Below are 25,371 nucleotides of genomic sequence, written 5' to 3' on the forward strand. Positions count from 1 at the left end.
CAATGTCCTCCATAGGAGTGACTTGTCCCCATATCTGTCTGTCATTTGATATACAGGATCTTCTTTTGTAAATGTAAGCTTACCTTCTTGGTTCCCTTAAAGACGTTTATTCTCCTACTCAATAAACACAACTCTGGATTCCTGATATTCTCTCTCTACTGGTTGGCCCAGTGTTACCAATTCCTAAATATTCCTGTCACAGGGAACACTCTCTAAGCCATAAACTTTTTAAATTATTCAAAACCGTTTATTTTCAATTTATTTATTTGACAAATATTCATTGAGTACCTACTATATGCCTAAAATTTATCTAGAAAGTAAACATAGAGGAAAAAAAAAGTAAATTTACTTTATTCAGTGAAGAAATGGGTGTGTGTGTGTGTGTGTGTGTGTGTGTGTGTGTCAGTTGAGCTTTTTATAAAACTAGGAGGAATAATCAATAAGAAGACGAATGTCAAAATGCAATAGATTAAGCCAAAACAAATAAGACAGAGCAATATATTTTTTCTATTTTTTAATTATTTTTATGGGCCAATAAATAGTTTTTCATCAATTAATTAAGGTATAAAATTGTATTGTATATTTCTATAAAATATACAAAATTATATTATTTATATATATACATATGTATATATATGTGTGTGTGTGTGTGAAATAAGCAACATATCCGTCACCTTACATCCTTAAACCATTTTTTGTAGTGAAACCTTAAGAGCCATATCTGAGCAATTTTCAAACATGTAATTCATCATTACTAACTCTATTCACCATGTTTACATTAGGTCTCCAGAACTTATTCACCTAATAAAAACTTTGTACCCTTTCATTAGCATCCCTCCCACACCAACCATCATAACCACCATTTTAAAATATATTTTTCATCCTAATTAACATGTAATAATTATACATATTTATGATGTACTTGTGACATTTTAATACATACATGCAACGTGTAATGCTCAAATAAGTGTAATTAATATTTACATCTCTTTTTCATTTCTTTCTTTGCAGCTTTCAAGCTTCTGTCTTCTAGTTCTTCGCATATATATTTTACTGACTCTCCTATCCACCAAGGTGTGTGTGTGTGTGTGTGTGTGTGTGTATATATATATATATATATATATATATATATATATATAAAATAGGTTTCCATAAACTATAGTCACTCCACTTAATAGACCTGTAACTAGTATGGTGATTGAATCAGAAATAAAAAACCTTCTAGCAAAGAAAATCTGACAGGCTGGCTTGGTGCCTCTACCCACAGGAGCCTGCGTGATGCCTGGGTGTGTAGTGTCCATTCTGAAGCCTGGGTCTGCTGTAGCAGGCCTGTCTTCTGTCTATGGAACCTGGGTCCACAGAGGCTGTTCTGTACCTTGGGTCCATAGGGGAGAGCCTGAAGTGGGTGGGCCTGGAACCTGCAGCCCCTGGCGCTGACCTGGCATTGGAGCAGACCTAAAGACTGGGTCTACAAATACTGGCCCAGACCTTGGGGCCCCAGATGCCAGTCGAGCACTGTTTCACTTTATGCTTTGGTCCACAGCAGTCTCAAGGAGTCAATTTACTCTTCTTTCCCTCAGCAGAAGCTATCTTTCTCTGCACTGTGCTGCCAGGGCTTGGGAAAAGGCTTATGTAGGCAATGTGTAACTTTCCTTTCTGTGCCCTTTAATGAGTTTTTCTTAGTTCTAAGTTATACCCACATGCTGTTATCTCTCATCTGAATTTCTCAGCTGTTATTATTTTTCTGCATGGGTAGTTTTTATTTTTATTTTAAAAATGTTTTTTTTTTATTAGTGCATTATACTTATATATAACATTGGAGTTCCTTTTAACATCATCACACATACATGGGTATAATTTACTCCACATCAGACCCCAGTGTTTCCTCTTTCCATCTTCTCCTCCTTTCTCCTCTTCTATTGGTCTTCCTTCTCCTCTGACAGGGGATTGATAACAGAACATACAAAGAACTCAAAAACTTAATACCAAAATACAAGAGAAGCCCAATCAATTAATGGGCAAAAGAACAGAAACTTCTCAAAATAAGAAATACAATTGACCAATAAATATATGAAACAAATTTCAACATCCCTAGCACTCAAGGCAATGCAAATCAAAACTAAGTTGAGATTTCATCTCACTCCAGTGAGAATGGCAGTCACCAAGAATATATACAACAACAAATGCTGGCTAGGATGTGGATGAAAAGATATACATTGTTGGTGGGACTACAAATTAGTACGACCACTCTGGAAAGCAGTATGGCGATTCCTCAAAAAACTAGGAATGGAGCGACCACATGACCCAGCTATCCCACTCCTTGGTATTTATCCAAGAGAAGTAAAATCAGCATACCACAGTGATACATGCACATAGTTGTTTTTTTTTTTTATTTGACAATGAATTTTTATTTTTTTTTTATTTTGGGGGGAGGAGGGGCTACAAGAAGGTGATTTTTTTTATTTTTTTCCTTTAATTTTTATTGTTGGTTGTTCAAAACATTACATAGTTCTTGACATATCATATTTCACCCTTTAATTCAAGTGGGTTATGAACTCCCATTTTTACCCCGTATACAGATTGCAGCATCACATCAGTTACACATCCACTGTTTTACATATTGCTATACTAGTGTCTGTTGTATTCTGCTGCCTTTCCTATCCTCTACTATCCCCATCCCCTCCCCTCCCATCGTCTCTCTCTACCCCATCTACTGTAATTCATTTCTCCCTCTTGTTTTTTTTTCCCCCTTTCCCCTCACTTCCTCTTGTATGTAATTTTGTATAACCATGAGGGTCTCCTTCCATTTCCATGCAATTTCCCTTCTCTTTCCTTTTCCCTCCCACCTCTCACCCCTGTTTATTGTTAATCTTCTTCTCATGCCTTGGATTTGAGGGCGATCTGGCTGCGACATCTGTCACCCCATTGATGGCCAGGGTTGATTCGGCTGATCTGGCTGGCTAGGCGGGTGTCCCCTTCCTCCCTCACCCTCCACGTGCGTCCCTCCCCAAGCTGCGCGCTCCGTTGAAGAGGACAACCTTCCCCATAGAGGAGGACCTTTCTTCGGTCAAGGGTATAGGAGTAGCTGCGCTCCCCTGCTAGAACCTCCAAACAAGCTCTCAAGGCACATAATTGTTTATAGCAGCATAGTTCACAATAACCAAGTTTTGGAAAAAGCCCAGGAGCCCATCAACAGATGAATGAATAATGTGGTACACATATACAATGAGGTTCTGCTTAGCCATAAAGAAGAATGACGTTATGGCATTTGCTAATAAATGGATGGAACTGGAGAACATCATACAAAGTGAAATAAGTCAGACTCAGTAAATCAAGGGTCAAATGTTTTTCTTTCATGTGTGGAAGGTAGAGTAAAATAGGGAAAAAATGAATGAAATTGACCAAATCAGGCTACATACATATATAAACATACTATAGTGGATTTCTGTTTTATGTAGAGCTATAAAGCACCAATTTTTAAAAAACTATAGATAATTTTTCAAGTTGATGTTTCTGCAAGGGGATGAGCACCAGGTTCTGTTCTACCATATTGCTGACCTCACATAGCTACTTTTTTTAAAAAAATTAAATTAAACTCTTCTTCATTTAATATAAATTGAAGAAGATCTGACATGCTTGTAGTTCATATAAAAAAGATCTGTTAGTTAACGTGAGCATTGAAATCGGAAAGCCATATTACGGAAGGAATTATTAAGAGATCATCTGGAGACTTTTGCCTAGAAAATATAAAATGTTTGAATTGTAGAATGATTCTGGAAATCTTTTCAAATATCTTACGTACTGCCAAACGGAAGAGAAAACGGAATGTTCCTAGTACAAAGGACAGAATTATGGCCAAAGACAGGAATTCTAAAACCAAAAAAAAATGGCTCCTAAAGTTGGACTTTGCAGTTCTTTTAGTTTTGTCAAAATGGACTAGTCTTCCTGTGTAAAAGTGGTGAAGTCCCTGTCCTGGAAGGGAGTCAGCAGAAGCTAAGTCACCACCCGCTAAGAACAGGATACTTGCAGCGGAGTGGGGGGGGGGGGGATCTACAATAGCAAAGAGGCCACTTTGTCCCTCAATCTAATACCCTTCCCCAATATTAAAATTTAGTCATCTCTGTATACCTTAGTCCTCATGTCAATGAAAAATATTTGCCACTCATTAGAAAGATATTTAGACAAACCTGATGGCTTCCCCACAGTGGAGAAAGCAGTACCCAGCAGCAGTCAGCACAAATTGAGATGAAACAGCCCTTGTGGGGATTGCTAACTCAGTAGATGAAGTAAAACTGTCTAAATTTGAGAGCACATATGGTATTCATTTAATAAATTTTGAAAGTGACATTTCTTCACAGGCAAGGAAAATATTTTTAAGTGCCAACTTCAAAACCACAAATCTGTCTAAACACTATTACTTATGATACTTTGTCTATCTATAATGAAAGTGTGGTGCACAGATATTTTTTAAAGGAATTTCCCCTTAGAATGCATTACTAAGAAAGTTTATAGCTAAATTGTGCAGTGTTGATGTCTTTAACCTTATTTTCTATTCTTTCCTTTTTTTTTACTTGCTTAATTTATTCCACCAAAATGTACAAATCTGATCCAAATAGCACAAGGAGATTATTTCAATTTTATTGACTGATTAAGAGATAGGAGAAGAACTACTCCACTTTTTAGATAAAAATCAAATTAATAAAATCAGAATTAATATCTATATGTTAAATGATCTTTAAGAGACATATCAACTAATTCTAATGAACAGGCCATAATTGGGTGTTATTCAATTATAATGATGCTAGGAAATTGAGCTGAGACTGAGTATTTGATGATATTAAGAAAGTCTTGATAATTATTGAAGTATAATAATAATATTATGCTTGCTTGCTTTTTTACAATCTTTTTTTTACCTCTAAATCATACTTATCTACTAAAAATTCAAACTTTAAAAATATAGGCATTTTTAAGCATCTTTCCCAAAGTATATCAATTCTTAGGACTAGTTATTTTTTTTCTTTTCTTGAATTTCTTTTTAATTTTTTAAAATTTTTTTCTAATTAGTTATACAATAGAGCGCTTGCCTAACACAGGCAGGACCCAGGTTCAATCCTCAGCACCACATAAAAATAAAGGCATTGTGTTGTGTCCATCTACACCTAAAAAATAAATATTAAAAAAGAAGTGTTTCTGGATAAAAAAAAAAAAATCCCAAATGGAAATGCAAATCTATACAAAGGAATGAAGATCACCAGAAGTGACAAAGATATTAGTAAATACAAAACATTTTTATTTTCTTAACATAGTCAATAGATGATTAAATAAAGGAAAGACAAAAATATATTTGGAAGCTAGTATGTGCAGAAATACAATGTATATGACAATAACACACTGACCAAAAAGGTAAAATAAAGGTATACTATTGTAATGTTTCATACCATAGATAGATAGATAGATAGATATCATATTATTTGATGGAAGACTGTGATATATTTAAAGAATATGTTCTAAATGCTAAAGCAACAATTTACAAACACCTTTAGTGAATAATCAAACAAATGAGATGAAAATGGAATGATATAACAAATTTTTAAAGGTGGAAAGAAAAAAAGCAAATGAAAGGGCTGGGGTGTGGCTCAGTAGAAGAGCAATGGATTCAATCCTCATCCACATTAAAAAAACAAAATAAACAAAAATAATAAAGATATTTTTTAAAAAACCATATGAGACAAAGATAAAACAAATAGTACAAAGTATGTGAGGTTGATTGTAACCCAAACCTACAATAATTATCACATAAATGTAAACAATTTCAACATCTCCACCAAATGATCTAGATCATTGAATTGGATGTTATATCTATGAGAAATATACTACAAGGCAAAGATATAAATAGGAAAAAATATAGGAAAATAGTTATATTTCACTAATCTAATCAAAACAGAGTTGATATGTCATGTTCATGGCAGACAAAGTAAAATTCAGAGCAAATAGTATTACTAATAATACATGGTAATTTCATAACCAGAGGTCAATGTGTCTAAAGGATATGATGATCTTAAATGTTTATGTATCCACTAACAAAATTTGAAAACATATTAAGTAAAAAATGATAGAAATATAAGGAGACATATATAAATCCATAACTACAAAGATTCCAATACTCTCTTTCAATACTTTCTTTCAATAATTGATAGAAAAGCATTAAAGAAATAGTAGGAAAGCATACATAAAATCAGTAAGGATGTGAAAACATTATCAGACAATTTGACTAAATTGGTACTTCTAGAATATAACATTCAGCAATAGCAGCATACACAGTCTTTGGTTAAGATAGACTATGATCTGCACTGTAAAATAAGCACTGATACATTAAAATAATTATGAATAGAGAAAGCATGTTTTCTGATCACAATGTAATTACATTAGAAATAACAGAAAGATACCCAGGAGATTTCCAAATATTTGAAAATTTAGTAATATCCTTCAACCAACCCATAAGTCAAAGAAAAAAATCAAAAAGAAAATTAAGTAATATTTGAAACTAAGTAAAAATAAAATATAATTTATCCAGTTTTGTCAGATGTAGCTAAAGCACTGTGTAGATAGAAATTTATTATATAAGAAAAAGTCTAAAACTGGAGACTTTATCCTCCCACCTTAAGAAATCAGGAAAAAGAACAAACTCAACCCAAATATCCAGAAGAAAAGAAAGTAAAAATAAAGATCAGAGCAAATATTGGTGAAAGAGAAAACAGAAAAATAGTCAATGAAACTAAAACTGTTTTTTTAGATCAGTTAAAATGAATAAACTCTAACCAAACTGACCTAGAATTAAAGGCAGCAAAATGTATTGATACCATGAGGTAAAAATCACTACAGACTCAACAGACATTTTAAAACACTAACATTATAAACAACTTTATGTAAATAAAGTCAACAACTCTGATGAAATGAATATTTTCCCTGAAAAAAACAAAATGGAAAATCTCATGCAAATGGGATACTCTAAATAGTACTATATATATTAAAGTAATTGCATTTCTTTAAAAATCTGTCTCTGTGCTTCTCTCTCTCTCTCTCTCTCTCTCTCTCTCTCTCATACACACACACATACACACACATGTTCAGGCTCGCTGGTGAATTCTATTAAACATTTAAGAAAGAACTTGTACCAATTGTAAATAATCTCTTTCAGAAAATTGAGGGGCTTAGTCTAGGAATCAAAATTGGTTTAATGCTCAAAAGCCAATCAACATAACTCACAGTGTTACAGACCTAATAAGAGAAATAACAAAATATTCTCAATAGTTGCTCAAAAAAAATTATTTGAGAAAGCCAACATCCATTTCTAAGGAAAACTCTCAAAAAACTAGGAATGTAAAGAGAACTTTCTTACCACAATAAAGACCACCTATGAAAACCATACAGCAGATATCCTAACTAGAGACAAAAGACTGAACGCTTTCCCCCACCAGATCTGAAACAAAGTACTACGGATGGCTTTTACAAGGGTCCCCAAAGGCTCATAAGCTGAAGTCTTAGTCCCCAGCATGTGTCGCTACTCAGAGGTATGGAAACCTTTAGCAAGTATAGGGTTAGTGGGAAGAAGTGAGGCCATAGGGGTGTGCCCTTGAAGGGGTCCGGGATCCTGGACCCTTTTCTCTCTTTGCTCCACAGACATCCAGGTGAACAGGCCTTATCCACCAGGTACTCCTGCTATGATATGCTATGCTACCACAAGCCCAACGCCATAGAACCAAGCAACCATGAGCTGAAACCTTTGAAACCATGATCCAAATAAACCTTTTCCTTTGTTAAGTAATCTCGGGCTTTTTGTCACAGTTACAGAAAGCTAACTAACACAAAGTATGAATTTTTTCCTCTCGGTATTTCTATTTAACATTGTACTAGAATTCTGACTAATGCAATAAATGGAAAAAAAGAAAAACAAGGATCCAGCAGGAAAAGAAGTAAAAATATGTTTGTTTGTTCTTAAAACTGTCAACTAAATGAGTTTATCAAGGCTACAGGACATAAAATCAATATTTTAAAATCAGTTTATAGTACACCCATAGGCTAGCAATGAACAATTGCAATTGAGATTTTAAAAATATTTTCGAAGCTGGGCATAGTGTTGCGTGTCTGTGATCCCAGTGGCTGGGAAGCTGAGGCGGGAGGATCGCGAGTTCAAAGCCAGCCTCAGCCAAAACAAGGCACAGCCAAAGCAAACCACTCAGTGTCTCTAATAAAACACAAAATAGGGCTGGGGATGTGGCTTAGTGGTTGAGTGCCTTTGAGTTCAATCCCTAGTACCCAAAAAAATTTTTAAAAATTGTAATAATACTAAAATTCTAAATGATTTCAGGATAAATTTACCAAAACCTATGTAAAGCCTGTATATTAAAATCAACCGAACATTGCTGAGAAAAACTAAAGGAAAATTAGATAAATATACTACTCTACATTCAAGATACCTTGCTTGTAGATTGGAAGATTCAATATTATTAAGATGTTAATTATTTCCAAACTGATCCAGAAACTTAATGCAATTTCAATCAAAATCTCAGTAATGCAAAGACCGTAGAAAAGATAGAACAACTTTGAAAAAGTTCAAAGTTATAGGAGTTACACTAAGTTTATTTCAAGATTTTTAAAGCTATAGTATTTGAGGCAGTTGGGTCATTGGTTTAAAGACAGAAATAGATCAATGAAAAAGAAAAGTCCAGAAATCGGCCCAAGATATACACAATTGATTTTTTTATGGAGTTGTATAGACAACTCAATGAAGAAGAGAACATTTTTTTCAGCAAACAGTTTTGAAACAACCAGATACTCCCATGAGAAAGAGAAAAAAAAAACTCTCTTAATTAGAATAAGAGGTACTCCATGTTTGTTTAAATATGTCAAAATATACTATACTGTCATGTATAACTAAAAAGAACAAATAAAAAAGAATCTCAATCCATACCTTATTCATATTAAAATAAATAAACATAACATGCATATAAATGTAAATCCTAAAATTATAAAACCTGTAGAGGAAAACAGCAAAAAAAAAAAAATCCATGATCTTTGGGGAATCAAAGATTTCTTAGAAGGGACACTAAAAATACCATCCATAGACGAAAGAATAAATCAGAATTCATAAAAATCTAAGACTATCTACTCTTCAGGTGACATATAAGAGAATAAAAAGACAAGCCAAAAACGGAGAGCAAATATTTGTAAAACCGTATTTGTTAAGGAATTTATATACAGAATACATAAGAACTTTTAAAATACAAGAAAATTAACCCAATAAAAATGGGCAATGATTTGAATGAATGTTTCACACAAGAAAAGTAAACAGGTGAAAAAAATACCGACGTCACTGGTCACTAGGGAAGGATAAATTAAAGCCACCTTGAGATATCACTTCAGAGCCACATAAATGACAAAAACTAACCATACTGAAAGTATCACGGATGGACAAAATCTGGAACAACTGAAATTCTCATGCATTTTCAGTGGGAATCTAAAATGTAACCACCACTTTTAGAAACACTTTGTCAGTTTCTGAAAAAAAACAAATGTTCACAGTATGACGTAGCCAATCCATGCATTGGTACTTACTCAAGAGAAAAGAAAACATATGAACACAGAAAGATTTGTACCCAAATGTTCACAGCAGCTTCATAGGTAACAGCACAAAGCTGTAAACAATCTAAACGTTTACCAACAGCTAAATAGACAAAAGAAATCATACCATATTCATATAATAGAAGATCCAGTGATAAAAGTAATGAACTTCCATTACATATGAATAAAACCCCAAATAATTATGCTGACCATATGAAACCAAAAGGGTACATTCCTTGTTGATAAATTTACATAAAATTCTAGAAATTGTGGTTGCCTAGGGACAAAGACACAGGTGTATGGAGAGGAACTGGAGGTTTGGATTACAAATGAGCACAGGATAATTTTGGAGTGATGGGTATGTTTATTATCTTAATTATGGTGGTAGTTTCATGGGTGTGGGCTTAAGCACCCTTCAGCAGATGAATGGATAAAGAAAATGTGGTACGTATACACAATGGAGCATTACTCAGCCACAAAGAACAACTTCATGGTATTTGCCAGTAAATGGATTGAATTAGAGACTATCATGCTAAGTTGAAATAAGCTAGTCCCAAAAAGTTAAAAGTCAAATATTTTCTCTGATATGTAGAAGCTAATCCACAATAAGGGGGAGGGATTTAAAAAAGAATAAAAGAAAGATTAGTGGAGTATACAAAGGGAAATGAAGGGAAGGGAGGAGAGATGGGGTAGGGAAAGACAGTGAAATGAATCTTACTTAACTTTCCTGTGTACATATATGAATATACCAGTGAATCTCACTATCATGTATATCTTCAAGATGATAATTTTAAAAAAAATAATAATAGCAGAAAGATCAGTAGAGGAGAGGGAAAGTGGAGATACTAGGGACTATTAGAACAAATTATATTCTATGCTTATATAATGTCAAAATGAATCCTATTGTCATGCATAAATAAAAAGAACCAATAAAAATGCTTATAAAATTAAAATATGTATAATTTATTGCATGCTTATTGCAATAAACATACACCCCCTTTTTTATAAAAAATAATTGCAGTGTACATGTATTTTGAGCAGAATACTCCCAAGAGAACTCCCATAACCTTTTCAGATCACATATCATTTTATTAATTTGTGATAATTCTCTCCACTAACATGATGCTTTTGGTCTGCTATGTGTGATTACAAATGCTGGCGACAGCAAAGGATTCTCACAAAGTTATTTGCCCTTATACTTGACAATCACTAGAGAATTGAGTGAGGTTTGTGAAGACAATGGTTCTTTTTGTTAAAATATTTCAGGAAGCTCCCTTGTTTAGAGTTAATTTAGTTTTCAGTCACATACTTTAGTTGCAAACAGCAAAGGAGCCAATCAGAATATTTGTTTTTGAAGGACTAGTACAATGTTAAGAAGCAATGAGGAATTAAAGACCATTATTTTACAAAATACATCACAAAAGAGAAATGCCTAAGAAGTAGTTGATAATTGAGTAAGTTGCGATCAATTAGCTTGATTAAATCATGAATATGATTATTTCACAATTCTGGAAGAACACTTTCTCTTAACGTCAGAAACAATAAGCTTAAGACTTTAATAAGCAGAATATTGTTGGATTGATATGGTCTCAGTCTGTTTTTCAGTTGCTAAGAGTATCAAAGCAAGAAAAGCAGCAGCAAAATGGCAGGTAACAATAATAACTTAATGCTGATCTGATGAAATTGCATCTTTTCTTTGCATTATTAATTTTATCTATACAATTATCCATTTTATTGATGATGCAACTGAGGCGTAGGTGGATTAAGCCACTCCTTGTAAATGTCTCTAATATTTATTAATGGGTGCATCTACTTTCCTGCCTTAGTAAGCACAGCATGCTGAAATGGGCCCCAGCTTTATCTTCTTGAGCTTTTGTCTTCATCTTTGTGAACCACAGAAGCAAACAAAAAGTTATAGATAACAATGTGAGTTCCAGCCCAGAAAGTTAAATTGTGTTTCACAATCCTGGATCCACATTATGGTTTTGAGATTTGCCTCGTAAATTTATTACTTAAAATTTTATCTGACACTTCTTAGTTAAAATGTCTTGAACACTTTCACTTAATAAATTGTTTTTATAAAACTCACTAATCATGTTTAGGGATCTCAAAGTCTCCAAGTGCAACATGAGAATATCCCTATTTTTTATGACTTATTTACAGGACATTGACACAACAAAAAAAATTAGTATTTGTCATCCTATAAAACTAATAAAAAGCAACAAAGACAGGTTTGTTTCTTTTCAAATAAATGACAAGGTTTTTTTTTCTTTTTCTAAATACAGAAAAATCACTGAAAGGCAATGAAACTGTTCTTAAAAATATGCTACTGATGACTTTTTCTTCTAAAATTTATTTACTTGGGCAATTATAAAACCCAATCATTCATTATGAAAAGTTGAGATAAACAAAAGTATCCAAATAATTTAGTTGCCATTAAAGATAGGCTCCTCAGTCAAAAACTGGTGTTTCACTTCTCACCGACATAACCCTGGAGGGGAGCATGGCAAAAGGTGAATGACAGTTAAAACCCTGTTGTAAAAGCTCTGGCCAAGGTCAAACAAAGCAGAAATCCAACACCCAGAAGGCCAAGTTGCTAGACAAGGTCTTCTAAGGTAAAGGGCCCCCAAATTACAAAGATGGACTAGATTCTTCTCCTTTAACCTGTAGACCACAAAGTTAGATATGCCTACTATGAAAGGCTCTGAGAAATAATCTGCTTCTAACATGCTTCTTCATCTGCATGAATTATCTATGGCTTGAGAGTGAAAACATCAAATAAATCATCCACAAGTTCCAGAATGAATAAATACTTAGGGTCTTTCTGGACATGTAAGAGGGAGGTTCCTTTAAAACCAGGTTGTTGATGTTAAAATGCTCAAATGACATACAGAAAAGTAACTACTATTTGCATATGTTTCAGATTAGTAATCCATGGTTAATAGCTCTTCCTCAAGAGATATTTTTTAAATAAAGAAACATGAATGGAAGCTCAATCACTGGTATGGGCTTTGAGCTGTATGTACCACCCTTACCTCTCTGTCCACAGAGATGACTGCCTTGCCTCAGTTCCTAGGGAGTTCTGCAGTCTCCTCTCCCTGTATGGTTGGCTGCTGCTGCTACCAATGCAGCAAGAAAGATATGGGGAAGAGTATAACTTCCCTTTACCAAATTTGTAATACAAAACTTGATTTTCAATATAATTGCTTTGGAATTAGAAACAACATTATTAATGGTTTGAAATTACCAAGAAAGTGAAAATAAAGTTGCTTAACACAGGAAGTGGTCCTTAGGCCAGCTAACTCAATACCCTCATTTTTTGCAGTTGAAACCTGGTTGATTTTTTTTCCCAGAGTAATAAATACAACTACTGTGAGGCAGAACCTAGATAAGATGCAAGTTTATGAAATCCAGGTCTCCTGCTGTTTCTTCTCTTTCTTTTTATTTTATACATTAATCCTGCTCTGAGTGGAAGAAAATTATTTTGAACATACATTTTGTCGCAAAAACCGAATACTGTATATTTGCAATAAAAACAATCAAACACTCTAAATATTAGAAAATTTAAATAGAAAAAAAAATCAAGAAAATGGTATTATTTACTCAGCATGAGTAAATCTTCTATTTAGGAAAGGAGGCAGCTGAGTTTCTCTGAGTGCTCTGAAGAGGACTCATTTCTGTTTCCGAGGACCAACTCCAATGCCACCCTGTGCTTGGTGGACAGAAGTCACAATACCTTTGTGCTCTGTGTTTGCGCCTCTGTTAACACTCTCAACCTTGGCTTACTGTTCAGTTTGTTGTGTTGATGGACTGGTGGATTCATTGACTATGATATGCTCAAAAGTCTCTACCATGGGGCTTCTTGCCTAACAAGTCATCAAATAACTGGGTTGAATTCAACTAAACTGTAGGATACTGGAAATTTTTTTTTTAATTTTTTTAAGATGCTGATGGACCTTTATTTTTTTCATTTATTTATATGCAGTGCTGAGAATTGAACCCCAGTGCCTCACACATGCTAGGCAAGCACTCTACCACTGAGCCACAACCCCAGCCCCTAGAAATTATTCTGATATTGTTTGTTTTTGTTTACTATCAGCTCAAAGATAAAGAAGGAGAAAAATTAAAAACAAAAACAACAGGACAGAGAAGAGAGACTTGGTTACAGTAAAGCAGAGGAGAAGACAGGAGAGAGAGGAAAAAGAAGAGGTAGGAAAGGATAAAAAATAAAAGAAACACACGGAAATTGAGGTATATCTGTCTCTATAAACTGTTGTGTAATATTCCTTGTCCTTTAATATGCCAAAACACAAGTGATTGTTTAACCTCTTGAAACTGACGAAAAGTAAAGCACCAGCTAATTTGACTTTTTAAATTGTTTTGTAATATCTAACACCTCATTTAAAGAATAAAAGAATTGATGTCAAAAGTTTAATTGTGTTCTACAATTAAAAGCTTTTACATTAAAACCACAAAATATAAATTTCTATGATTTCCATGTTGATATGCATATATTCTCTCCTAGCTTTATATTTTACCTCAACTGCTTTTTGTTGTTGTTGTTGTTTCACCTTCTTGTCTGCTAACACTTCATTTGGGAACCTAGTGCTCCTTGGATTAAGTGGAAACATTTGACAAATTGCAATTATCACATGTCTGAGGAGACGCTGAGGTTCCTCAGCAGGCTGAATTTGGTCTCCTTCAAAATAAAATATCTGGAAACAATACTGAATTAGTTAGCATGTTCCATCCAATTAGATTTGAGAATCACTGTTAGCAAGCTCCCTCAGGCTTGAAGAAATCAAACCTACATTGTGTAAGTGGGGTGTAAAGAGAAGAGGGAATGATGGAAAGACACAACAAACAGACCTCCTAAAATGAAATAAAATGAAAGCAAATGAGCTGTTTTGAGAATTTGGTGGTGGTTGTTGTTGTTTTAATCTATCTGAATTTGCTTTATCTTTAGTGAAAGGATGTGTTTTTATTGTCCTGATGAAAACATTACAAAGTTAATATAAATCAATCATCCCCTGACTTTACCAATTTTTAAGAAATCAAGAAAACCTTTATGTAAGGGATGCAGAAAATCATATTTTGAATTCACAAAAAAATAAGAAAGAAGAAAATGTTTATAACAATGACCTAAATAGCTAATTTCTCAACTTTGTTACATATTGTTCTTTATGATTTTAAAAACACATCATTTCTAATGTTATCTTTCCTTATGAGGCCTAAGGCTGCCACTAATCACTCCACTACCTCTCTGACTCACCAGTTCTCAGCCCCTTCTTCGATTCTGAATGAGTCAGGAGAAGCAGCTGCTATTCTTGTCAACCACCAAGAACATTCTCAGTTAACTGTTAAGTTTTCACTCATCCATTCATGGATGACTGGGCCAGGATCTTGGCCAGTGCTTCTCAGACTTCAGTGAACCTTAGAATCACCAAGGGTACTCATTAAAAATACAGAACCCTGACCCCTTCATTCTAACTTACCAGGTCTGAGGTGGGGCCTGAAAATCGACATTTTAAGTAAGGACACCAGGTGAATCCTATGACAAGGCACTTGTGGACCACAGTTTGAGAAAAGTGATACTTTCGAAGCAGAGAAAGTTTTCAATCACTGGCCTGGTGAAGACCTAACTATCTGCCTATGAGTTGTGATTGAGTTGTGAGCCAAAACTTGACCTTTGAATCTGAAGTAAGGTGCGTTAATGAAGGGAAGATAGAGAAGAAGCCGCTAAGAATTATCATGAGCCCTGTCCTCACCCCTTTTGCAACGGCCCTATGGATTGTTAGTACCTCTTTCCCATTCTCTCTCTCATATGCCATATTAACACACAGGCTGCACATTTACCAGAGATTGTGATCCTATAGATTTAGAGTTAAGGGGCATTAGGACCAGATTTAAGTCAATGCTAGTCAAGTTCAAAGTCTGATAGCCAAAAGGTCTGAATTAAAAAGGAATTGAAGCCAAACAGAGATAATGGAGTCAGAGAAAAAGCCTGATCAAGACAGGAAAAAGCATTGGGAAAGGAAATAAAGAAGGCTTGGCTTTGCCACGGTGTCAGTTGGACATTCCATTCAACTGCCCCTGACAGGCATTCCGGTCCATTGGGCATGCCCAGTTTGGGTGACTGACTTTCACCAAATAGAATAATCAGCAGCCTCATCTCAAGGCTTTACCAACATCAGGCCAGTAAAGTGACTACTGAAAACCATTCCCAAATTTGTGCTCAATGGACCCAAGTTTGGGGAGAGGAACTCCTCTGGTCTATAACAATGGTTTGAATCCTAGTCTCTAATTTCTTCCTTCTCAAATACTCTGGCCTCCACCAAAGGGACAATATTTGGTGAGATGCAGCCATTTTGTTGGTCAGCAGGAGCTCAAGAGCAAGACAATGTCATAGTGGTAGAGGACAGCATCAGCCTCCTCAACAGCAAACCCATCGCTGGAAGCTCCCAGATCACTGTGCCAACCAAGTGGAGAAGGGACTTTCATTTAGGGAACCTTATGTGAACCTTAGATGAGAAACTTGCTGACCTGCTTCTTTGATTTTTTCAGCCTTACTATTTCTGATACTTAGGTGCTGTCTCTTAGAAACCCTAAAATAGCCAAGACATAACTCACGGCATGGAGGAATCCTCAGGTAAGCACCCTCAGGTCCCAGAAAGTTGGGGCTCTGCTGTGTACTGTGTGTCTTGTGCACATGTTGGGTCTAGCAGAGGGTGTGTCATTATGGGATGTTATGAAGTGTTTTGCCAAAGTACGATTATTTCCCGCTACTCTCCCTTTATATAAAAATTTTTTAAAATGCTGATTGTGAAGGACCAATGATAGACTGGAAACCTGAGACATAACTGTTTTACCTGTTGTAAAACTTTCTATGCGCTGAGGACATAGCTCAGTTGGTAGAGTGCTTCCCCTGGGTTCAATCCCCAGCACCACAAAAAAAAAAAAAAAATAGCCCACTTGAGGAGAGTGGCTACATATCAAAGAAAGGCAGTCTCTTGTTTAATTTTAAATATTAGAAGAATCCCGTAGAATTGTTTTCCTCCAATTTACAAGTATGGCTGTCTTTCTGCTTTGCCAAAAATGCTGTATTAATAGGCTGTGTTGTTTGATTTGGAGATTCAAAAGAAATCTCCATCCCCAAAATCATTCCTCCTACCAAACCCACCATGTGGCCTGAAATTGCTCAATTCTTTTGATTCCAAATTTTTATTATACTTTTCTAGAGTGATATATATATATATAATATATATATATATATTCCTGCAAAGTGCAAATCAAAACACTTAGGTCTTTATCAGAGAAATCAAGGTCTCAGCAACATGGCACCAAAAAAAAGGACCTGGCAGGCACAAGAGAGTAGAGAGATATTGAGAGTATAGGGGTTAGGGGGAGATGGACAGGAGAGGTGTTGAAGGAGAAAGAGTGTGAAATGAAGAGCTCAAGTCATGAGAAGTGGATTCAGCTCATTGAATCTTACAGCTGAGCTTGGCTAGAGAACGTGTGTAGGATGATGGCCACTTGACTACAGGGATAAATAGGAATCTATCATTTTTTTATGTCCCCCTCTCCATTGAATTCAGGTTTCAAAACTATTACTGAGCATCTGATAATTTCAAATGTATCGGGAATGTGAAATATGAATAAGATATAATTTCTGTCAAGGAAGAGAGAAAGGATGGGTGGAGACAGAACAAATTAATTTTCTGTGGCTACTGCAAAGTAACTAACAGAGCATTTTGATACATATTTTAATTCTTTTTTTCTGTGCATTTTAGAGATTTTTGGTGATATTAATCTCACTCTTGGGATGCTGAACAAGGAGGATAATATTAGTAAGGTAGGACAAATAGGGAATAAAATGTTTCACCATTTTTAGTACTATTGTTGCAACATTTCATATATATTCTTTTTTGCCTCAACTGCCTTATTTTTTTTCTGGCTTCTGATGTGGTGTTAGATTTTTCAAAAATGCAGTTGTAATAACGGAAGTCATTATAACACTGAAACAATTATAGTTGGCATTTTAAGAACCAGGGCACTTAGCAATCATTTAGCATTTCAAGAATATATCCACTTCTAGAAACTAGCAAATGATGCCCTTGTTCATAACCTTATATAGGTAGGTGTGGAAAGTGGGGGATGTCAAATTTGCAATCGTGTGGGTTAAAGACTCCTCCTTCATAATTTTAGGGTTCCTAGGAAAATCCACAAAGAGCTCTCATACTCATCTCTAATGAAATTTCACAACTGGAAAATTTTCCTGAGAATTGAAGGCTATTCAGACTTCAACAACCAAAATAACAATACTACCCTTCAATGGACACTTATATAGGAAGAGAAGGGCTAGATGTCTTCAACACAATGGTGCATTATATAATAATTACTTCTCACACAACTTCATAAATATTGCTATTTCCATTTGACAACTAAGAAAAATAAGACAGAGAAGTTACATGACTTTCCCAGAGAAGAACAAAACACAAGCCCATCTCACTCCATCAAAATGCTCCTAATAACTAGTCAGTATTGCTTCCTGGAAAAGGCAATACCTATACCTTTATCTCTTAATTCAGCAGTTCTAACCCCTGACTGTGTATTAGAATCCCTTAGAAAATTTTAGGAAAATACGGATTGCCAAACCTCATCACAGGGATTCTGATTTGACCAATCTGTGAAGATCCTAGACATTTAAAGCTCACAGAACTTATGCTAGCATATAGGTAGGGTTGAAAATCATTATATTAATCTCTTAGTAGGAATTAATTTTCCCATAAAGCACTATTTCTCAAATATTTGGGAACATGTGGGAAATGGTCTCTGGACCCCTTAAGTACTGAGGAAGAAATTCCAGAGAAGGCATCAGAGAATAATAAATGCTTACAATTTATTTTTATATTGTGTCAAGTTAAGGAATTGAAATAGCCAGCATGACAAATAGGTTACAGTGCCAGCTAAGAGTCAGGTTCCAAGGGCAGTGAACCTAATACTAACCACACTTACGCTTTCTGTCACTCAATTTTCTCATTCATAAATAGGTATATTAGTGGCATCTAACACAGAGGCTCACTGTGAACAGTCCAAAGAGATGCTCCAGATAAAGGGTCTGGCCCAGTTCCAGGAACACAGTGAGGGCCCCCCCAGTGGAGACCTTTCCAAGAGAATAGGCCTGCAGAAAGCAGAACACATTCATGGAGTAAATGATGAGAGTCTCTGAAAGCACTTAAAGGAAGAAAGCAAAGACAAAGCAGAGCGTATTCTTGAGTCTTCTAAGGCTCAGCCCTTAAAAATAGTGCAAAGGAAGCTGTTTCACACCTCAGATATGGGTGCAGCAGCTGGAGGTGTGCAATTGATACTGTTGGAGATGTGAGCACACCAGCCTCTCCTTCATGTAGCCACCTGAGAGATTTAGAGGCACTCACACACAAGCATCTGGTCAAGCCATGTAATTTCTGAGGCTACAGCTTCGTCCAAAAAGGATTCACCCTTCTTTTAGCAAAGGCATGAATAAAACAAGAACTTATAATTTTCCCTTTTTTTCACTTTATACATTTTTTATTTGCTTTAATTAGTTATATATAATAGTAGAATGCATTTATGCACTTTGATATATCATAAATAAAGGGGTATAATTTCTCATTTTTTTGATTGTACATGTTATAGAATCACATCGGTCATGCAGTCATATGTGTAAATAAGGTAATAATGTCTGTTTCATTCTACTATCCTTCCTCTCCCCATCTCCCCTCCCCCTCCCTTCACTCCCCTCTACCTAAAGTAACTCTCCCTTTTGATCCAGTTTCATGGCGTAAAAGCCTCTTTGGGAAATACAGCGTGCTTCCTTATACACTCCCTGTAATTAAGAGCAGTAATTAGGGTGTCAGGCATTTCCATCACCCTGGGACCTCTACAACAATGACTTTCAAAAGATTCTAATATATCAAGCAACCTGTCCCTGCCTTTAGTTAGATCTTGCCTTAGGGATGTAACAAGTTCAAATCAATTTTAGAATTAGTTTTGTTCTACATGTAAACTTTTGACCCCTAAAGATTCATGTCATGTTTGGGAAGCCCAAATTAAGATATTTAAAATCTTTCACTGTGTAATAAAAATATATTGCCTACTTTAATTGTGTTATTTATTTGAACTTCATCCAATTCCTTTATTTTTACAATCCAAATACTCCTTATATATTCACAGGAAGACATTTACAGTCATCTCACGTCTATTATTCAGAATTCTGACATCTTGGATGATGCAATTGTCCAACGGTTGATTTATTACACTTCTAAGGACATGAGAGATGACCATGTAAGTTTGGTAAATCAGCATATGGCTAGCAACAGGGTCTTCAAGTCACCCAAGAACATCTGTGTGGATGGCAGAATCTTTTTCTACATCTCTGCTAGAATCACAAATGACTTTTCCTTCTTTTACATGGATACTTGAATACAGTTCCCATGCCCATTATTCATCCTTTCACAGTTGAGGAAACAGAGGGAAATCTGAGAAAGACTTTAGAGATAACATCATCCAGACTCCATTTAGATAGGGAATTTTATGCTGACATGTTTTTTTTTAAAAGTAACACAACTATCTGTTGAGTGAACAAGTAACTAGAAATCAGTTTTCTTGGTCCCTTATGATTTTTTATCTCTTTATGTGCCTCCTTGTCTGGGAATGTATGATCTTTTCTTGATTTCAACCCATTAATTCATTATACTCCACATCGTGAGCTCCTTGATGCTTTTATGAGAACATTTTTTAGTATCTTGTCTTGATCTTTTCATTTTCCTCAGCCGGAGGATTGATCAAATTTACCTAGTTCACCATCAACAAAAGCAGAATGTTTCCAATATCAAAGACAATTAGGTCAGAAGATAATGAAACCAACCCTCTCAACTCCTAGCCCATTCCTTTCACCATTACTTTTGATCTTTTGAACACAATAATTCTTATTACTTAAGTATAAAACATAAATCCTATGTTCACAGTACATGATCAATTAGCAAGAAAACATCTACTGACCCCAGGTTTACAAGAACCCTATTAAAACCATTTTTTAAAAAATACAATAAAGTGACATCTTCTTTCCCAGCAAGTAACATCTATCGGAGAGTCTTTTACGATAGATTTGTAATTAATAGCCTGTTCTCCCTCTATACCAGATCTAGGGAAAATCACCATATTATGTAGGCTATTTTTCTCTGCAGACTTCGATCTTCCTCTAGCTGTTATTATTTTTCTTTTCCTTCTCAGAATCCCAGAGAAATCAGAATGCTAGCTGGTGAGGTTTTGGTGTCTCTAGCCGCACATGATTTCAACTCTGTGATGTATGAAGTCCAGAGTAACTTCAGGATTCTAGAGCTCCCAGACGAATTCGTTGTGCTCTCCCTGGCTGAACTGGCAACCAGATATGGTATAAAGAGAATATTTGATACACTTTAACTAGGAAACAACCACCTCTGAACAATTGTCTAAAACCCAGTGGTTTCAGAAAATGGCAGAAAGGAGAGCATCTCTGCCTACTATAGAGAATTGACAGGGACATAAGTGTGGCTATTTATGAATGTTTGTGAGCCTGCCCACCAGCCATTAGTCCAGAATGCAGTGAATTTGATCTGACTCCCATCCTCAACTTTCCCTGCACTTGGCTTTGCTTTCGCAGAAGTCTATTTGCCAAAAGGCATATTCTGCAAACTGATGAACACTTGTAAAGATTCCTACCACTAGTTTCTACACTACTTAGTTTAACAGATATGATTGAGCAACCCATTAAATTTGTTGGGCCTTGGAAATACAGGGGAAGGTTGGGCGGGAGGTATTGATATTAATAAAACAATTATGCAAATAAACAATAGCCACTGGACAACAGGTACATGTAGTTGTATATGCAGTACCTTCTTTTGGGGGTACTAACTAAGCCTGGCATTCACATGGGGAAGGAGGTGATGGAGGAGAATATCTCCCTCCTGAACCTCACCTGCCTCCTCCTTGCAGCTTTGACATGCTTGTTGCTGATGCAAGAAGTCACAGAGCCCCCAGGTGAGAAAATGAGTCATACCTTTCTTCTCTCACCTCCTTCACTGCAGTGTCCCAAAGTATTCCCTTCATGATGATGACCTTGCTCACCATGCAGACTATGCTCAGGCTGGCCGAGGATGAAAGTATGAAGCAAACTTTCTGTATCGGTGGGTATACCTGTGATTTCCTTTTTGCTTAAGATGAACTACAACCAGTCTTTACCAATTGAACACAAGTCTTATTTTCCCTTCTACTCTCTTGTCTTTTCTAATACTAATGGGTGCCATTGATTGAGTGCCTCCCATTGTGGAAGGCCCTCTGCAGCCGGTTCTCTCACTCAGTCCTCACGACAATTCTACAACATCATCGATGGTACCATCATCCCATTGTGCAGATGAGAACTTTAAGATCATGAAAATTAATCAGTTTTCCTAAGGCAGTGACATACTCAGTGACATGTACAGGTGGCATTCAACCTGAGTCTTCATGACCACCCAGACTCATTTGTATACTGTTCTGTACAGCCTCCTCTTCTCCTAGCATCCTTCTTCAATCACATTTCCTCTACAATGATCATGAGTGCTCACCAGCTCTTGGCAGAAATTTTGACCATACACTCTTATAATGCCCTGTATATTTATTGGTATATATATATTTGGTATATGTATTTTTTATTTTATATACATATAAAATGACTTCATCTGCAGACTAGAATTGATGGGTCATCTAGAATGCATATTCACCTTTGATATACAGTGCCAAAGAGTTTTCCAAAGTGTTTATACCAATTCAACTCTCACCAGTAGTAAGTAAGAATACCAGCTACACCTCAGACCAATCAATCTTTGGCATTGACTATATTATATAATATCAATTCTGTATGGTGTGTTGTCATGTCTCATACTATTTCAATTTGTATTTTACTAACTTGGCTGAACACTTTTTATATGTTTATTTTGTGCAGTTGTAAGATTGCATATAAACTATAATATGTTTGTTAATCATCATAGTTCTTCCCTTTCTTATATTTTTCTCTGTGGTTATATTTTTATTCTGTTTAACTTGCACTTATACTTTCTTAAGTTGGCTGCAAAACGGTCCCTTGAGTTGAAGTGGATTCCCTTTTTTTTCTATCTGTTGTCTTGAATTCTGGACTTGTATTATAAATCCCCATTTGGAATACAGAAGTTCTTTGACTTATGATGGGGTTATGTCCTGATAAACTAAAATGGAAAATACAAGTTGAAAATGCACTGACTATGCCTATTCTATGTGGATTTTTTTTTTAAATGCAGCCCTTGAGAAGTTCAGCAAGGCCATTTACAAGTATGTCAACCACTGGAAAGACTTCCCCTATCCCAGATTGGATGCCAACCGACTGTCTGACAAAATCTTCATGCTTTTCCGGTACATAATGGAAAAATGGGCCCCCATGGCCTCCCATGCACAAGTGAGTGGAGCCTCTGAGGGCGCCAAGATAGATTTCCCTCTGGGTTGATTTCAATCTAGGTTTAAGTTCTATCCTATTTAGGTTGCTCTGTGATAAAATATAAAAGGTCAAATACTTGGCTACCTTCTCTAGTTCTGTTTCTTTTCTAAACTTTAACCTATTAAGATATTTTTTTAACATCCTAGTGTAGTTGAATCATTATCAAGCATAGAACTTTTTGAAACTCCTCTTTCTTTGTAACATGGGAATTGAACTCTGGTTTGTTTTTTTTTTTTTTTTTTTGGACACTATTGCACTATTGGGATTTTTTTTTTTTAGGTTTATCAGATCTTTCATTGTTTCCATCTGTTTCAAATCACCATTTAGTCATTCTTTCATCTAGTATTTATTGAATCCCCATGGCATGCCAGTTAATATTCCAGTGAGGATATAGCAAGGATTAAACAGACCCAAACAAATGCTCTTGTGAAACTGATATTTCAAAGTATAAAGTATAAAGAGAAGAAATGAGTAAAATAGAGAGAATGTGAGCTGTCTCACATCTTATATATCATAACCCACATCTGAGCTGAGTTACTAACTGGGAAAACAACAGGCTGCAGAAATATCCAGTGTCTATGAACATAATGATTAAATAAAATAATATCTAAACAATGTATCAGGCTGTGTCAAAATACCAGAATGCCCTATAGAGAATAGATTACAAAGTGCATTCACATATATAATCCCATCTTTTATCTTGCTAAATAGTTATAATTTTTAAGTAAGCTAAATTATATTGAATTTAGGTCCCTCTATTGTTATATTATTAAAAAGTTTGATACCGAGCTACATTCTGAGTTCAGTTTCTTTTCTATGCTTTAAGTTATAAGAGCATTTACTTTTTTTAACAACCTGCATTGGTTAAGTCAGTAGCAGACATGAAACTTTTCAAATATTCTGTAGAAACCTTTTCTTGAAGGCATCTGCAAAACAGGATTCAGTGGGTCCATTTGATGGCCATTCCCTCTGCTTCCCATAGGAAGAGCCAGGCAAATGAAGAAGAGGGTACACAATGATAAGGGAACACAGGGGGAAGACACTTGTCTCCCCTGGTGAAGCATAGCATTGGAACTGAGCCTTGCAGCCCACGAGGTTAACCACCACAGGGAAGGTACATTCCCCCAAGAGGGAATGGAACCCTTCAAAGTAAAGGCTGCAGATGGGGAAAGATGCCTACTTCGGTGAGAACAGAAAGGGAGCTGGAGGGAAGACAGGAGATCCAAGGCAGAAAGAAATGAAACCAGAAAGGTGGCCCAGCCACACTGTGAAAAGACTGACATGTTACACAGGAACAGGGACTTTTTTCAAGAAATGAGAAACATTTAAGTTTTTTAAATCAAGGATTAGAATATTAGGGGTAAAAATCATTGTAATGTCAGTGTTAAAGACAGATCCAGAATAGGGATGAATTAAGGCAAGGTCATTCATGGTAAAAGGATCAGTTAATGTAGTGTCGGTGGTCTTGATGAATGAAGTCAGACTCTGAAGAAGACACCTAGAGTGTTTCCTAGATTCCTGGGGTCAGTGGTCTTGGTGCCATGAATTTAGATAAGGGAAATGGGAGGAAGAACAAATCTGGGACAGTACAACATGGATTAATGTAGACATTCCAACTTGAATGTCTCTGGTTCATTGAAGTGGAGATATTAGTAAGTTAGGGGATATTCAGGTTGGAATTAAAAAGGAAAAACAAAAACTGGTTGCATAGATATTAGTGTCATTGTTTCAGATAGAGCTATACAAGGAAAGTATGGAGAGTGGAAAGTGCCAAAAAATAGACTTCTAGGGGAAAGCAAAGGAAGGACAGGAATTTGAGGATTTAACTGGAGGAGTAGGAGAACAAAGTAAGTTGAAATCTTAGAAACAAAGAAAGAAAAAAATTTTAAGAAGAATAAAGATCTACAGAGCCCATCATTAGAGTGCTCAATCAAGAAAAGCCTTGAAAAGTACCTGTTGCATAGAAATGCTTGGTAGAAGAGCCACCACCTACCTACCTGATGCAATCTTTTGTATACATGATTGAACCCAGGGGAACTTAACCACTGAGCCACATACCCAGCTCATTATTTATTTATTTATTTATTTATTTATTTATAGATGGGATCTCATTAAGTTACTTAGGGTCTCATTGTTGCTGAGGATGGCTCTAAACTTGCAATCATCTTGCCTCAGCCTTCCAATTGCTGGAATTACAGTCATGCACCACCATGCCCAGCTTGATC

General features: G+C 35.6%; 1 protein-coding gene across 1 annotated transcript in view; it reads left to right on the plus strand.

Moving 5' to 3' along the window:
- Mroh2b (maestro heat like repeat family member 2B) overlaps positions 1-25,371 on the plus strand; it is a 98,146-nt gene that overhangs the window by 14,216 nt on the left and 58,559 nt on the right. The window contains exons 2-6 of the mRNA XM_026410232.2: positions 17,412-17,473; positions 19,834-19,944; positions 20,893-21,052; positions 21,726-21,824; positions 22,953-23,107. Coding sequence (XP_026266017.2) covers positions 17,412-17,473; positions 19,834-19,944; positions 20,893-21,052; positions 21,726-21,824; positions 22,953-23,107 — 587 coding nt within the window. The remainder of the gene's footprint in view (positions 1-17,411; positions 17,474-19,833; positions 19,945-20,892; positions 21,053-21,725; positions 21,825-22,952; positions 23,108-25,371) is intronic.

The sequence above is a fragment of the Urocitellus parryii genome, chromosome 1 (genome assembly GCF_045843805.1).
Source record: "Urocitellus parryii isolate mUroPar1 chromosome 1, mUroPar1.hap1, whole genome shotgun sequence".
Taxonomy (NCBI): domain Eukaryota; kingdom Metazoa; phylum Chordata; class Mammalia; order Rodentia; family Sciuridae; genus Urocitellus; species Urocitellus parryii.